This window comes from Schistocerca serialis, chromosome 1 (assembly GCF_023864345.2).
Source record: "Schistocerca serialis cubense isolate TAMUIC-IGC-003099 chromosome 1, iqSchSeri2.2, whole genome shotgun sequence".
Lineage (NCBI taxonomy): Eukaryota > Metazoa > Arthropoda > Insecta > Orthoptera > Acrididae > Schistocerca > Schistocerca serialis.
In genome coordinates, this window is record NC_064638.1 from 756,874,872 (window position 1) to 756,893,045 (window position 18,174).

The window sequence follows — 18,174 nt, forward strand, 5'->3', positions numbered from 1 at the left end:
CTGTTTTGCTTTTTAGATTGTCATATTTATATTTTAAAGCATTAATCTCTTCTAACAGCATGGCAATGATATCATCTTTGCAGTCTTTCGTTATTGTTTTGCCAAGACCATATACATTACACTCTTTGCAGCACCATTGTTTTCGTCTTGTATTGACGTGTAAAATGATTCATAGTTTTGCAGATCATGCACCTTATGCCCTTTACAGCACGTGTCCTGTAGTAGCAAAGTTCAGATGTCTGCTCTGGCAGTTCGTACAACGATGTGCTTGTCCCATGTGCGGTTTCATTTCCGCAAATCTGTGCCGCCCTGTTTCTTCTTACAGAAACATTTTTGATAATAAAACACGCAGTATACACTTGATCAAGTTTTACGTCAAATTTGTTACACGTCAAGCACTTTTTATTACATCTGATGCATTTATTCTGGAAACATACTCGCAATTTACGCTCGGCGCCATCTTGTACTCCGGACAGTGGTCTCATTTACATGTAACACACCTTCCGAAAGACGAACGGCGATTTTTGGAAACCGTTTTTCGCTGTCGTTTCAGAAGCAGATAACCTAGCCCAGTTAAATATGACGCCTGGAAAACAGCTGTTGCAGTTTTTGATTTAATCAGCACAATCGCTAATACTGTTCAAAACAGCTTCATTGTAATATTGCTGCCTTTCCTCATTGTAAAAAAAAAAAAAAAAAAAAAAAAAAAAAACCACTCCGTCCATATTAACCTGAAATTTTTGAAACGAGACGAAACCTGGCAGCTCAAGCACGTTTCAAAACTGGTTGCGTTTACATTGCAGCGAAAATCAGTTGCGAAACTGGAAAACCGGGAACTAGAAGGGGATTTCCATAATGAACACCCAGATGCGTTATGGGGAAATCGGTTCACGAGATTCGGCTCTGGGAGCCCCATGCAAATTGAGTGAGTGTGAATACACCTTCACGAGACGGCCAGTATGAATTGGTCTTCTGCCGTGCCACCTTTCTACGTTGCGCCAGCTCCAGGTCTCGACTCCGCTTGGCGGTCCGTTTCATTCCGTAACGTAATGTGAATCGGCCTTAACCTATCGTATCGACTTGATAACTTATAACCTTTCTTCTTCGCATATAATTTACTCTCGAGAAGTATTTATGTGGTTATGGAGATATTTTAAATTTGGAAGATGATAATTTCCTTCTTACAGGTTGGTAGTAACAATTGAATAACTGACAGCGTTAGATGGCGGTAACATTTTCCCGCGGAATTTGTGTGTTGCGTATGTGCGGTGCCTAATAATCAATCACGGTGAATAGCAGTCATTTCAGCCAATACTGTTGATAAATATAGTTTTTTTAATTCAAAATGGCAATGGAAGAGGCGGATGTTGATCAGAGACTGAGAGGCTATCAGAGAGAATACCTAGACTTTCTCGACGACGAGGTAAATTTGTTAGTTAATCATGATGTGTAATTTGAGTGTGTGATCCTTTCTCAGTAATGATTAGGTTGAGTAACTTATTAATAAACATATTGCTTACATGTCCTATCATGTATAATTGTAGTAGGAGACAATTGCTAAGAACACTGCTGGGAAAATAAAAATATCTAAGATTTTTCCTGCGCCTTAGCAAAAAAGGTTTTACAAACATTGCTGTCCTTTGTGTATGTTTTCAGTTCTCTTGGTTGTTAACGTTGTTGGTATTTGTTGTAGGAGGACCAAGGACGTTATTCAAAATTAGTTAAGGATATGGTCGCTGATAAACGGAGACGGTTGGTTGTTAATATAAATGATTTGCGGAGGAAGAATCCGTTGAGGGCAGCAAGGTATTGTTTAATATAAGTGTAATTCTAAGTAAAAACAAACTCAACTTGATTTATGTTTTGTTAACGCTGCTTTGCGATTTAGCCCATTGATGATACTTTTAACTGACCAATGGGCTACTGATCAAGGCTGCTTGTAGCATAAAAACTTTCTAACTTCTGCAGTCGTTCAGTTTCGTGCCTCCACTTAAATGAAAATAAAGTTATTGTTTTGTACTTCAGTCTGTTTTCCTGTTTCTTTTAGTAACTCGTAATATGCGTTGGTTGTTGATCATCTTTCAGTCTTTTAAATGGTTGTGACAATGAGAATATCAGGCTGCTGTATGTTGGAACCAGTAATACACATGCTTGTAACCTTTTCTTCTCGGACACTTTGGAGTCACATTTTTGCAAACTGCTTCCTTTACGAAAAGCATTCAAATTCATATTTACTCGTTTGTTTCATTCTTTGTATGTTCCTTCCTATCCAGTTGTCAACTATACTAAAGATAAAAACTTATCAACTGAATCCATTAGTCTATTGTTAATCGGTTTCATACTTGCTGCTACTTGTTTTCCCACTCTTAATGACAAACCAAAGGTAAGGTTTCTCAGATATGATATTCTTTATTAGTTTTCCATGTTTAAGAATTTTCTAACTTCTTCTTTTAGTGGTGAGAATAGTTGTGGTGATACGGAATCATTTGTCCTTAAATTTTCTTCATTTCTCATTCTAGTTAGGTTTAGTGGAAGCTTCAGCTTTGACATATATTGAAAGCTACATATTTACTTCCTTTTCTATTTGCAAGTTTTGAATTTTTCATCATCAGAAAGTTTTGTTTGCTTGCCTCTGCTTAGTTCTTTGTTGTGGGCCAAGTAATAAATTTTAACACCTAAGCTGTAGTATTGTATGGAGCACAAATGAGCTGTAAATTTTGACCGAACTGAGCTCTAAATGATGGTACTGGACTGCTGCTTCTGTTACAAATATTTTCTCCTCCTAAGAACAGTAACCAGGAAAATTTAGATATTTCAGTGTATTGTACATAAAGTTATAATTTTCAGACGGAAGTGTCAAGAAGTAGTAGGCTTGACGTGTGGTTACCAGCAAGCCATCTGGACACTGTTTAGTGACAACCAGAACTAAGATGCAGAAGCAGGTCTTGTAGTAAAGATTAGCTTTGTGGTAGCTATTAGAATGTTCATGAGAAAATTTTAATCGACCAAGTTTTCTACTCTAGCAATAACTGTGTACAGATTTAGAAGAAGTTGAGTCAAAAGCTTTCTCAACATCTAAAAATGCCAGACAGTGGTAACAAGACTCGTTCATTTCTACTTTAAGTTAATGACTTGTAACCAATATGTTGTATGTGCTGAATCCATTTCTAATGTCAGCTTATTCTTTTGCTGGAGGATCAGTTGTTCGTAATGGATTTAGTGAAAATTTGTACATTATAAGAGTAGCCCCCCCCCCTCTCCCCCCTCCATGAACCATGGGCCTTGCCCTTTGGTGGGGAGGCTTGTTGCCTCAGCGATACAGATGACCGTACCGTAGGTGCAACCACAATGGGTGAGTATCTGTTGAGAGGCCAGACAAACTTGTGGTTCCTGAAGAGGGGCAGCAGCCTTTCCAGTAGCTGCAGGGGCAACAGCCTGGATGATTGACTGACCTGGCCTTGTAACACTAACCAAAACGGCCTTGCTGTGCTGGTACTGCGAACGGCTGAAAGCAAGGGGAAACTACAGCCGTAATTTTTCCCAAGGGCATGCAGCTTTACTGTATGGATAAATGATGATGGCGTCCTCTTCGGTAAAATATTCCGGAGGTAAAATAGTCCCCCATTCGGATCTCCGGCCGGGGACCACTCAGGAGGACGTCGTTATCAGGAGAAAGAAAAAACTGACGTTCTACGGATCGGAGCGTGGAATGTCTCGATATATGTATTTCTGTGTTCCACATACATTAAGTACATGTTTCTTCAGTGCAAGGGATAAACAATCTGTGATCATGAAGAATGGAATTTACAGTATTTGTTATGTGTTCATCCTACTATATAAAATAGAATGGTCGGCCAATCTCTAATAGGCCCAAAGAACATTATAGAAACTGGAGATTAAAATAGTCAGATTAATTCTCTGCTGGGCAGTGCTTAAACCAGAACCGCAAATATACAATTGATGCAGATGTCCTACACATAGAGCGAGAGGGCACAAAGTTTGCCCAGTTGGAAATTAAACAGATGTGTGTGTCCCCTAATTTATTGCAGAATGAGCAGACACAATGCAACTGAAGGGGTCTGCAGAAGAAAATGCTAACCCTCAGTTTAGTAAATATTAGATCGTTCATATTATCTTTTTATTTTTGACTGCAGTGTCATCTATATAATTTCTTCCATCGTGTTGTATTCATGTTCTTGTCTTCAAATGTAATCAAATATCAAACTGTTTAACACTTCCTTATGCCGATCTCGTTAATTATTCATTCCTCTTAGGTAATGCCACAGCATCTGTCGTCAGAAATAATAATAAAAAATACCCCTTCCTTTGCATATAACTCTGTTCCATCGTGTGATTAGTAATCATTAGAGTATTTTGTCTCTGTGAATATCTTAATATTGTACAATACAAATGTAACCATCTCAAAATCATCTGAAGTAACTTTTATCATTTGTGTCAAGAAGGAACAGGTTAAGGAACTGATGTGTTTATCACTGTTTGGTTGCCACTATTCTAGTAAGTTGTGTATTGGAAAAAGGTGTGCAACCTGAAATCCAGGACCTACACAATAATAATACAGTGTTCTGAAAGAAGGCAGAACTGTTGTTTTTAACACAGGGTAATTACTCATACCCAAAGTGTAAGGAGCCAGCCTTGCATCCGGTTCCCACTTTTGCCCTCTGCCGAGAGATGTGCAAACATGTTGCTGTCCAACAGTCCTTCCTGAGTGCAGTCGAACCAGTCAGATGTTGCATAGTGGAAGATGTGTATTAACAATACTTCCGTTACATATTTCATACAGTAATGCACACACTTGTAAGATACAGTCTCCTGATGCCAGGACAATGGTTTGTAACACATGTACCTTGTTGCAATTTTTGTCAAGTAACAAAAGTGTTACATTATTGACGTCCTCTTCCGTCCCAATGGTGCCTCAGAAAAAATATATGGTTACACTGTAAAAAGCCAAAGTGTAGACCGTAAAATGGTAGCTATAAAGGTTAAAAATTACTTTGTAAATATTGAAAAATTCTTCACATTGTTGGATATATACAGCAAAAACATCATCTCAATATATTTACTTATTCTTGAGATATATATGGGATGACCCAGCTGATGCATCTTGCATAAAATTGTAGATAGGCCTAACTGAATGAGCTTCAATCACAGGCCTATTTTGCCGGGGGGGGGGGGGGGGGGTTGCTCCATCTTGCTGAAAATTATCCATGGTTGTTAGTCTTCTAACTGTGGGGCTTTGATAGTGCGTGATTTCCTAGCTGAACTATTCCCGGATCGTTGGATTGGAAGGAGCGGTCCAACACCCTGGCCACCCTGCTCTCCAGACATTACGCCCCTTGACTTTCTTTTCTGGGGCTATATGAAGGACAGAGTCTTCGTCACACCAGTTGCTGATGTCGATGAACGGAAGGCTAGGATACAAGCTGCTGTGGGTACTATGACAGAACACGTTACGAAACACCTGGCGGAACTGTAATACCGCTTAGACATTCTCCGAGCTGCCAAGGGAACACACACTGAGGTTTACTAATGTAAGTGGTCTTAAAAACTAGTAACACTAACCTATGTAACGGCATCAAATGTAAATTATTATGTCAAGCGGTTATTCTGTAATAAATTGTTACCAGGGCAGGACTTTGTGCTCACCCAGTACATAAATGATCTGAGTTTAAAGGATTGTTCAAAAACTGTAATATTTGTTAATGATACAATATTGATAAAGGCTATATTTATCTGACAGTTTCAACAGAAAGACTGAAGATTAGCAAATGACCAGACCAGGGACAAAGGGAAATGAGGAAAGAAAATGAATCTACAGAGAAACCACGGAGCCTGCCTCTATATCTCTATCTCTCTCTATACATGTATATATCTCTCCCGGTGCTCCTTTGGCAGATATTTGCAATTTCATTTTTTTGCAGTATGTAGTTGGTAGCCTAAGTCTAATCAAAAACTAATAATCACTTCATTTGTGTGATTCCCAGTGTTGGCAGAAAGCATAGATTATTTTTAAAGCAGAATTTTATGTATGATTGAGTGGTCCCAAATTAGTCCAGTGCATGATTTTAGTTTCATCAATATGTATGAACATGGACAGTAAAACATGAAGAATAACCAGGATGTCTGCAGCAACTGACATGTGCTGCTGCATGGCATTAGCAGTCAGTGCAGGCCATGGCATTGCTGTCGCAGCTGGAACACTGGTTATTCTTCATGTTTTAATGTGCCTGTTAGTACATACCAATAAAACAAATACCGCGCTAGGCAAATCTGGGACCTCTCTGTCTAATGGACAGGTAAAATTCTGCCTTAAAAATAATTTTGTGTATAACGTGAAACAGAGAGATGCTTTCTGTTGACGCTGAGCATCAAATGAGACATGACAACCGGCATTTGTTAGAAAATGCAGCTGATGACTCTTACAAGGGAGACAGTAATTTTGATAAATTTGGATTGTCTTCAGAGTGATGTGCATTAGTAAATGGTACATCAAAAAAATATTTTCTTTTAGTGAAGAGTCAAGAATGGCAGTGGCAGAAACAGCATGGTAAAATCCAATACAAACACTGACTCCACAGTAAGGATCACGTATTATTGTTTCTTTTAGTGACATCATGTTAAATATTTATTGTGACTAACATTCTTAGCTAAAAAGGATTTTGTCACTACTATATACAGTTTAATAATTATGCAAAAACTGCAACAAAATCTAAGAGTTGAAATACTGTCACTGCACCCCTTAATTGTCTCAGTAGGTCTGATAAAGCAGACTGGTTCTACTGCTGGTTAACAACAAACAGTTTCTTAGTTTCACAATCATATCTTAAATTATTTAAGAGTAAAGGAGATGATTACACACGTAAGAGAGGTGGGGGAGGGGTAACTGACAGTTCCCAGGGAGGAGAGGCAGCAATTATTTTGGCCTACTGTGTATTATGTATCTGCAGTGATGAGAGTTCCTTGGCTGTCAAGTATACTAAAGATCTCACAATGGCCTCCACAGACAAATACTATACTCTACACCATATCTATGCGCACGTACACACACACACACACACACACACACACACACACACTAATCTTTCCATCATTCCCCCAAAGCCAGCTGCTAAGGAGCACCCTGTCATCCTCAACTGTGTCCTTCACCAGGGCTTCTGGTATCTGTCATCATGCCCGAAAGTGAGCAGCAGCCTAATCATGATCTTTTACCTCTCCTCTTAAAGTGGTATACTGCTATCCATCCTAGGTTGGACTCCAGCCCGGTCCATTTCTGTGCTACTCACAGTCTTACTAGTTGCAAAACCTGCGTTGAATCACCTTCCCAGCACATTCTACTCTAGTGCTGTCACAGGTTTATTGTAGCCAATCAGAGGCAAGACAACCTGTGAAAGCAGACATGTCATATACCTAATTTGCTGCAATTTCTGCACAGCATTGTATGTAGGCATGACTACCAAGCCAGCTGTCAGGTACAATGAATGACCACTGGCAGACTGTTGCCCAAAGCAGAGTTGATCACCATGTTGCTGAGCACAACATGCTGGAGCTCAATGGCTGCTAGTTGTTCCATACATCTATTGAACGATTCTTTTACCAAAATCATCTGGGATGAGTCATTGTACAGGCTATTTATAAATAATTAGTGTTAATGTTAAAGAATACATTATTTTTAGTTCAGCTCATGCAACTGTACTTTATTTACTGGCTACCAGTTTTTAAGTAGAAATTTATCAATGGAATAGGAGGAGATGTCCAGAAGATACAATTATAAATTAGATTTAAAACTTGCTTCATTGAGCTGTGGGGCGTTTTATGTTATTGGGAAAGTGAACAACAATTTTAGTTGCTGCACATTGAATTTCTTTCTGAGCCACTGAAAGCTTTAACAGTAGGTAATAAAGATAATTTTCCTCTCTAGTGTTGTAGGTATTGACATCACTGTTCTTCTCAAATTAGGATGGGTATTTGCAATGAATTTCATTAGCGTACGTATGTATTGTGACAGTGCAGTTACAATGCTCAGCTGCTTGAAGAGGTATCTATAAAACGTCTGTGGGTGGATACCACATATTATTTTTGCTGCTAACTTTTGTGGAACCAATACTTTCTTTTTCTAAGTGATATGTTACTCCAGGAAATTATTTCGTTAAGACATTATTGAGTTGAAACGCTCAAAATGAGTCAGGAGGTCGATATGTTTGTTTCAGAGATCAGCTGTTATATGAACAGCAAAAGTAAGTGATCTTATTTCTTTGAGAAGCTCAGTGATATGCTTCTTCCAATTAGTATTTGTCAATACATAGCCCCAAAAATTTGCAACATTCTGTACTATTTACTGACTTTGCTTATATGCTACATAAATCATTTGTACGACTACTTATTGTACAGAACAAAATGTATTATGTTTTTTCAAAATTTAGGAAGAGTGCATTTTCAGAGATTCACGTAACAATTCTTTGGAAAATACCTTTTACCGATTGTTCTGTTGCTTTCTCTCTGTTTGGATTTATTAATACTAGTATTGTTTGCAAAAAGTACCAGTTTTGCTTGTTGAGTGTTAAGTGGCAGTACGTTCACATTATAAGAAATGAGGGACCCAAAATTGAAACCCCACCCTCTCCTCCCCAGGTCACTAAAATTTTTCACCTTTCCGACATTGAATTTCTCAGAATAAACTTTGGTATTCTGTTTAAGTATGATTCAGACCAGCTATGAGTAAAGCTGACAATTCCTTAAAACTTGAGTTTTCTAAGAGAGTGACACGGTCTACACAGTTAAACACTTTGGAAAATCACAAAAAAATACAAACTGGTGATATATCATTATTTAAGGCTTGAACTATTTGACGAGTGAATGTATAAATAGCATTCTCAGAATATGTCTTACCAACCAATCCCTTCTTCTAGTAAAGTTGTGCCACAAATTTCTCTTCTCCCCAATTCTGTTCAATACCTCCTCATTAGTTATATGATTAGCATTCTTCTGTAACACCACATTTTGAAAGCTTCTATTCTCTTCTTGTCTAAACTATTTATCGTCCACGTTTCACTTCCCTACGTGGCTACACTCCATACAAATACTTTCAGAAACTAATGACACTTAAATCTATACTTGGTGTTAGCAAATTTCTCTTCTTCAGAAATGCTTTCCTTGCCATTGCCAGTCTACATTATCCCCTCTACTTTGAGACTTAATTCGACTACATTTCATTATCCTCGTTTTGCTTTTGTTGATGTTCATCTTATGTCCTCCTTTCTGAAATGGAAAAAACGTATTAATAATGTCTGTAAGAAACTGAGCTCTGTCATATTCTTAATGATGCAGCTATCACAGTATTCAGACAAGAACCTTCTGTGTACAGTGTATTATGGACTTTTCGAACCATACTTACAGTATGGAGTGACGGTGTGGGGAAACTCAAACAAGAGACAAAACGAGTGTTCACATTACAAAAAAAAGCAATTAGGACCATCTTAAGAAGAAAGACCTCTGAAACATGCAGAAACTGTTTCAAGAATTTAGGTATCTTAACTTTTTCATCATTATATATATACAAAACAATAATGTACATCACAAAAGGTAGTGAGGACTGGATTACAAATGCTAGTGTACACACCCACAATACAAGAAAGAAGAATGAAGTACGGAGCATACCCCACCGACTGGCAATGCCAGAAAAAGGACCCCAGTACTCTGGTATCAGACTACTAAGAAGTCTGCCCAAAACCCTGCAAGATAGTGTACTTCACAATGAATTTACAAAGAAACTTAAAGACTATCTCATTGAAAAAGAGTTTTACAGTGTTGCAGAATACTTATGCCATTAAATTTGTATATATTGTTACTCATTATCAGTGATGTAAAAATGTAAGCTAAAGGTGTAGAAAAATAATTGATAAAGAATTTTAATACTTTGACATGTCCTATATTACACGTACATTTACTGTACACGATGTAATCTTACAGGATCAAATAAAATTCAATTCAATTCAAATTCAAGACACTGTCCATTCCATTCGACTGCTCTTCCAAGTCCTTTGCTGTCTCTGACAGAATTACAATATCATCGGTGACCCTCAAAGTTTTTATTTCTTCTCCATGGGTTTTAATTCAAACTCCAAATTTTTCTTTTGTTTCCTTTACTGCTTGCTCAATATACAGATTGAATAACATCGGGGATAGGCTACAACCCTATCTCACTCCCTTCCCAACCACTGCTTCCCTTTCATGCCCCTCGACTCTCATGACTGCCATCTGGTTTTCTGTACAAATTGTAAATAGCTTTTTGCTCCCTGTATTTTACCCCTGCCACCTTCAGAATTTGAAAAAGAGTATTCCAGTCAACATTGTCAAGAGCTTTCTCTAAGTCTAGAAATGTTAGAAACGTAGGTTTGCCTTTCCTTAAATCTTTCTTCTAAGATAAGGTGTAAGGTCAGTGTTGCCTCACGTGTTCTAACATTGCTACGGAATCCAAACTGATCATCCCCGAGGTTGGCTTCTACCAGTTTTTCCATTCGTCTGTAAAGAATTTGCGTTAGTATTTTGCAGCCGTGACTTATTAAACTGATAATTCGGTAATTTTCACATCTGTCAACCCCTGCTTTCTTTGGGATTGGAATTATTATACTCTTCTTGAAGTCTGAGGTCATTTCGTCTGTCTCAATTATCTTGTTCACCAGATGGTAGAGTGTTGTCAGGGCTGGCTCTCCCAAGGCTGTCAGTAGTTCTAATGGAATGTTGTCTACTACAGGGGCCTTGTTTCGTCTTAGGTCTTTCAGTGCTCTGTCAAACTCTTCACGCGGTATTGTATCTCCCATTTCATCTTCATCCTCTTCCATTTCTGTAATATTGTCCTCAAGTACATCGCCCTTGTATAGATGCTCTATATACTCCTTCCACCTTTCTTCTTTCCCTTCTTTGCTTAGAACTGGGTTTCCATCTGAGCTCTTGATATTCATGCAAGTGGTTCTCTTTTCTCCAAAGGTCTATTTAATTTTCCTATAGGCAGTATCTATCTTACCCCTAGTGTGATAAGCCTCTACATCCTTACATTTGTCCTCTACCCATGCCTGCTTAGCCATTTTGCACTTCCTGTCGATCTCATTTTTGAGACGTTTGTATTCCTTTTTGCCTGCTTCATTTACTGCACTTTTATATTTTCTACTTTCATCAATTAAATTCAGTATTTCTTCTGTCACCCTCGTTATTTTACCTACTTGATCCTCTGCTGCCTTCACTATTTCGTCTGTCAAAGCTACCCATTCCTTTGCTACTGTATTTCTTTCCCCCATTCTTGTCAATTGTTTCCTAATGCTCTGCCTGAAACTCTCTACAACCTCTGGTTCTGTCAGTTTATCCAGGTCCATCTCCTTAAATTCCCACCTTTTTGCAGTTTCTTTAGTTTTAATCTACAGTTCATAACCAGTAGATTGTGGTCAGAGACCACATCTGCCTCTGGAAATGTCTTACAATTTAAAACCTGGTTCCTAAATTTCTGTCTTACCATTATATAATCTATCTGAAACCTTTCAGTATCTCCAGACTTATTCCATGTATACAACCTTCTTTTATGATTCTTGAACCAAGTGTTAGTTATGATTAAGTTATGCTCTGTGCAAAATTCTACCAGGGGGCTTCGTCTTTCTTTCCTTACCCCCCCCCCCCCCCCCAATCCATATTCACCTACTACGTTTCCTTCTCTTCCTTTTCCTACTATCGAATTCCAGTCACCCATGACTATTAAATTTTCGTCTCCCTTCACTATCTGAATAATTTCTTTTATCTCATCATACATTTCATCAATCTCTTCGTCATCTGCGGAGCTAGTTGGCATATAAACTTGTACTACTGTGGTAGACGTGGGCTTCGTATCTATCTTTGCCACAATAATGCGTTCACTATACCGTTCGTAGTAGCTTACCTGCATTCCTATTTTTTTATCCGTTATTAAACCTACTCCGGCATTACCCCTATTTGATTTTCCCTGTCATCACCTGACCAGAAGTCTTGTTCCTCCTGCCACTAAACTTCACTAATTCCCACTATATCTATCTTTAACCTATCCATATCCCTTTTTGAATTTTCTAACTTACCTGCCTGATTAAGGGATCTGACATTCCACGCTCCGACCCGTAGAATGCCAGTTTTCTTTCTCCTGATAACAACATCTTCCTGAGTAGTCCCCGCCCGGAGATCCGAATGGGGGACTATTTTACCTCCGGAATATTTTACCCAAGAGGACGCCATCATCATTTAACCATACAGTAAAGCTGCATAGCCTTGGGAAAAATTACAGCTGTATAGTTTTCCCTTGCTTTCGGCCGTTCGCAGTACCAGCACAGTAAGGCCGTTTTGGTTAGTGTTACAAGGCCATATCAGTGTAGCATCCAGACTGTTGCCCCTGCAACTACTGAAAAGGCTGCTGCCCCTTTTCAGGAACCACCCATTTGTCTGGCCTCTCAACAGATACCCCTCCATTGTGGTTGCACATATGGTACGGCTATATGCATCATTGAGGCACACAAGCCTCCCCACCAACGGCAAGGTCCATGGTTCATGTGGGGGGGGGGGGGGGAGGGGGGCTACTCTTAAGTACATTAATTTTTCAAATATTTTGGAAAAATATGTCAATAAGGAAATTGGGTGACAATTGTTTCAAGCCTATCTTGTTGCACTTCTTATGAAGTGAAGTGGTCTAATGATTTTATATTTGAACCTGTCTGGAAAAATTCCCTGTGCCAGTGATCCATTACATATATCACCAATGACATTACGGCTGAAGTTGGAACTCTGTTTGAAATTTCATGTTACTAACATGATAATTTGGTTTTTAGGATTTTTATAACTGTATTCATTTCAGTGAAGGATATTTGTTCCACTTCTTGGTCCTTAAAGTTTAGTGGAATTACGTTTTTAATATATCATCTTGCTTCTTCAGCTGAGTCACTTAGCTACTATGATTGGAAAGTGATTGTTTAAAGTACTTGCAACATGCAAATTATCAGTCATGACGATGTCGTTTAGTTTGGTGTAGAATTTTGTACACTGACTGGCTGTCCTGTCTCCCATTTGACAATGCCCCATATAGTTTTAATCTAATCATCTGCATTATTTATTTCTGTCAGGACATGCTTCTGGATATTTAATGATTGTCCTTAAAACACTGCAATATTTTTTGTAGTATGCAAACACTGTCACATCTTGACATACTGTGGCCTTTTTGTGAATTTCCTTCTTCCTTTTAAATGCAATTTTTTTAAAAATAGATCTTAGAGATAATGTCCTAGGAAAGCAACTTTCAAGTATTGGCATGCATTTACTATGGAATAAATTGAATCTGACTTGAGCATCACTTTCTACTTGTATCTCATCCCATACCACTCGTTTTAGCTTACTCTTAAAACATTGTATCCTGTTGTTATTAAGAAGTGTCACTGCTCTGTATGAACCTGCCTCAGAGTTGTAAGATGCCATACTGTTTGTTTCCTTTAATTATGCATCATAATTAGGTAGTCCATTAGCAATTGGGTACATACACTATGTAATCAAAAGTACCCGGGCACCTGGCTGAAATTGACTCACAAGTTCATGGCACCCTCCATTGGTAATGCTGGAATTCAGTATGGTGTTGGCCCATCCTTCATAACAGCTTCCACTCTTGCAGGCATACGTTCAATCAGGTGCTGGAAGGTTTTTTGGGAGTGGCAGCCCATTCTTCACGAAGTGCTGCACTGATGAGAGGTCAGTGAGGCTTAGCACAAAGCTAATGAAAACTCCATAAAGCACAATATTTATAACAACAGCATCACATAGAAACACTCTGGAAATTAGGGAGAGGACTACACTGTATTCAAAACAACCTTTGTCAAATCCTAAAAAAGCAGACCCACACTAGACAGGAAAAGAAAATGGCATAGGCACAGTCCTTTAACAGCATTTTATGGGAAAGGAAGACATACTATGAGGGTTTCGAACAGCTCAGAGGGAGGCTGCAGGTGTGTAGGCTAGAAATACAGTAGGAAGGGGTGAGGGGCTCTGGTTAGGCATGCAAGTACTAGAATAGGTTAGGTGAGGCACATGAAGATCTTCATCATCATAATCTATATCTAGACTTGACAAACCACTGTGAAGTACATGGCAGAGGGTACGTCCCAATGTACCAGTTGTTAAGATTTATTCCTGTTCCATTCACATATGGTGTGTGGGAAGAATTAGTGTTTTGAGTGCCTATATGCATGCTGTAATTATTCTTATCTTATCCTCATGATCACTGTATTCCTGGAGACGTCATTCAAAGCCAGTTCTTCAAACTTTGTTAGTAGACTTTCTCGGGATAGTCCTAGAGTCTGCCTGTTCAGTCCTCTCAACGTCTCAGTGACACTCTCCTATGAATCAAACAAACTTGAACCATTCTTGCTGCCCTTCTCTGTATACATTCAGTATCTCCTGTTAATCCTACCTGGTGCAGATCCCATGCACTTGAGCAATATTCTAGAACTGGTTGTCTTGAGTGATTTGTAGGCAATCTCTTTTGTAGACTGATTGCACTTCCCCAGTATTCTACCAATAAATCGAAGTATACCTTTTGCCTTACCCATGACTGAACCTGTGTGATCATTTCAGTTCATATCCCTACAACGTGTTACATATCCCTACAACATGTTACACCTAGGTATATGTATATATACCTGGATGTGACCTCCACTTCTCAGAGGGTTCCATCCACCAACGGTACCTGCATTTTGACAGCTGTCATTCCTTCCACACCAGAAAAACACTCCCATACAGCCAGGCCACCTATAGATGGCTTAGCTACAGTGATGAGAATGCCCATAACTGATACACGGAAAGTCTCGTGAAGGCATTCACAGGCAGGCATAACCCCCTCGCCCAAACCTGGAAATGACGGATCCCTCCTAAATTGGTATTCCATCACCCACTCAATCTACAAAACATCCTAGTCCATCCCTAAGCCAATCCCAACCCCTAGCCACAGGGGTCATATATCTTTATAAGACGCAGGTGCAAGACCTGCCCAATTCACCCACCCAAACATACGACCCCACTCCGGTCAACAGACTTATCCTATCCCATCAAAGGCACGGCCACCTGTGAAAGCAGGCGTGTCATATACTAGCTCTGCTGCAATCACTGCACAATATTTTATGCGGACATGACCATTAACCATCAACAGTTGCCCACCAGAATGAATGCCCACTGTCAATCTGTGGCCAAGAGCAAAGTTGATCATCCAGTGGTGCAGTACGCTGCTGAGCACAACATGCACACGTTCAATGGCCACTTCACAACCCATGCTTCTGGATCTTTCCCTGTGGCACCATCTTTTTTGAACTGCATAGGCAGCAGTTATCTTTAAAACACATCTTGAAGTCCTGTAATCCTTCTGGCCTCGATCTCCGCTAACCTGCTGTTCCCATCTCGTCTGCCCCAACAGTTTCCTATTCCTCTGTCCTGTCACCCACTTCCAATCCACACAATACACATCCTCCTCTTCATGTGCTACACTTCACCATCTCCAGTACTAACCTGTGCACCTGCCACTGCTCCCTCCCATATTTCTAGTCCATACACCTGCTGCCTCTCTCTGCAGAGAAATAACATTTGGTTTTTAAATATTTTTCAAAGTTAGCTTCTGTAGTTTTTAGTCCTGGAATTTATACCATGTTTTATTGCTAAGCTTCGAAGCCATGTAATGCATGGATTTTCAAACAAACTATATCTGTGACAAGGTAACATGTTGTCTGACCAGTATCTTGTTTCATAAGCCTGTTTAAAAGAATTTCCTTGAAAGAATTTTTCTTTTTTGTCGTTAAGTCAAAGCTTTTTGATATTGGATTGAATGATAATGTATTGTCTGCTCTCATCATCTGTGTGATTGTTTTTTTCTATAGCTTGAACAAGCGAATGGCTTGCTTTTCCTACACCCCAAAAAATTGTGCCATATCTGACAACTGATATAAAATATGCATGATGAAAACATTTTTTTTTTTAACAGCTACATCAGTTACTTTGTTTAGAACTCTCACTGCAGAAACAAAACTAGCTTCACTAAGCAATCCAAATGATCAGTCTGTGATAAGCTTTTATTTATAGTAATTGCTTTGATCAGTTATTTGCCCTCATAATTTGACTGATTTTTTTATATATAAAATCACCAGTTTGTTTGGTCCTGAAGTGTACAGTTTGTGATTTTTTTTTTTTTAAGGTTCATTTTCATAGTCTTGTTTTTTCCACAATTTCAGAGTTCTTGAATAGTTCGTTTTGTATTCTGTGCTAGTCCTTCGTTGTTTTTACAGCAAACTACTGCTGCTGAGTTGTCTGCCTACAGTAAATAAAAGAGCCAGTGGCTGTACGGTTTCATGAATTCGTCATTAAAGAATGTGCAGTATGCTAAGTCTTGAGCACCCAACAAAATTGTTGGGCCTTTTAAATGTCTGATGTGTCAAAGTTATTCATTAGCAGTGTATCATCTTCATGTATTTCTCTTGTTTGCAGCTTACTGAACAACCCATTCGAAGAACAAATAGCATTCCAGGCAGCATTGAAGGAGTATGTTGGAAGCATTGATCCAACATATGCAAAAGAAGTTGATGATTTTTTTGTTGCATTTGAAGGCAGTTTTGGCAGCAAGCATGTGACGCCACGAACACTACTTAGCAGGTTCCTTGGTAATTTGGTGTGTGTTGAAGGCATTGTGACAAAATGTAAGACATATTTATATAAAAAATATTCACTATAATAATTTTTAAGATGTGGCTAAAAGATTTCTCTGAAAGGATAAGATTATTTTACTTTTAGCCATCATGATTATTATATGTAAAGGAATGATAATGGTTTTCCCATGTTGTTTAATTCCTGCAGTATAAAAGCTTAAAGCCTGTAGCCCTTCAGATAAACTGTAACAAAAAGCAAGGCAGGTACCATGTTGTTGGGTAGCAGATGTGTTAGCAGACACATTACTCTTGAGCTGGCTGGCGTATATCTTGATTTTGATCTAAAATTACGTTCTGAAATATAGCGTTGTTCTTTGTCACATTAGCCATTTCAAGTAGGTGCTGCACTTGGCTGGCATGATCAGAACTATTTCAGAATTCTCTCAACCTTCTTCAGCCGGTAGGTTTATATAACTATTATTTATAATGCAGTGGCTTGGCAGGTGTTAGGCATGCATGTGTGATCATGGCTGGGTCAGCAAAGCAGTGTTCTTGGCATGGTTCTTTTGTGGCCAAAAGTGTGTAGTGGTGAGGAATACATTGAAACATCCAGTAAAAATAGTGATGACAAAGTTTTAGTGGTAGGGGTATCAGTAAGATGTATGATCCAGCTGTTGTGGTAACTATCTGAAACAAAGGCAGTAGTGATATTTAAGTTTGCCACAAATATCAAATGACTAAAAAGTGCATATACGATCAGTGCATGGCTTTACTTTGGACCTCACAGTGATGGTTGTGGAGAGCCATGTTGTGGAGATTGGTGCCTTGTCACTCATGCAGTGTTGACAGTGAGAGAATCGGCAAAAACTGTCAAACACATTTGATTAACACACAACAGTTGTCATCATATTTGTCTGATAAATGGCCTGATGGCATAAAGGTATACATTATGTCATTGTAGGTATCTATTCTCTTAAAAGATGGGTTTGACAATGGTGTTACAGTAAGTATTATTTAACTGCAAAGCTGATCCGTTTGTGATACAATGCGATGGTTGTCAAGATTGAGAAAATTAATTGAGGTATTTTAGGAGGTCAAGACCTTGGCCCTCATTGTGACCACAGTTCTTGGAAGTATTGTCAGGTGTTGGACCAGACATGTTGGTGGAGGTTTTTGCATTCCACGAAGGCCATCTGTCTGATTTGTGAAGTTTTTTATAATGGATGGAGGCGTTTGGGCCCTCGGGGGAATAGATGATCTTTTTATGTGCATTTTGCAGATAAAGATAGGAGAATGAAAAACTGAGAAGGGCTTTTTGTGCAGCACCGATTAAGAAAGTGTTCAACACATATCAATTATGTAATAGGGAAACTGGAGTGTTGGGACAACCTCTGTTAAAATGCTACTTAGTGAATGTCTGTGTTCAACACTTTTTTTTGCAGCACTGCTGGTTTGTTTTTTCTCAATTGCTTTTAGGGCAATG

General features: G+C 38.8%; 1 protein-coding gene across 1 annotated transcript in view; it reads left to right on the forward strand.

Annotated features, from left to right (window-relative positions):
* Nucleotides 1-1,215: 1,215 nt before the first annotated feature.
* Nucleotides 1,216-18,174, forward strand: part of LOC126482134 (zygotic DNA replication licensing factor mcm3) — a 106,489-nt gene continuing 89,530 nt past the window's right edge. Inside the window, exons 1-3 of the mRNA XM_050106114.1 lie at nt 1,216-1,423; nt 1,694-1,806; nt 16,534-16,742. Coding sequence (XP_049962071.1) covers nt 1,346-1,423; nt 1,694-1,806; nt 16,534-16,742 — 400 coding nt within the window. The 5' untranslated portion in view covers nt 1,216-1,345. The remainder of the gene's footprint in view (nt 1,424-1,693; nt 1,807-16,533; nt 16,743-18,174) is intronic.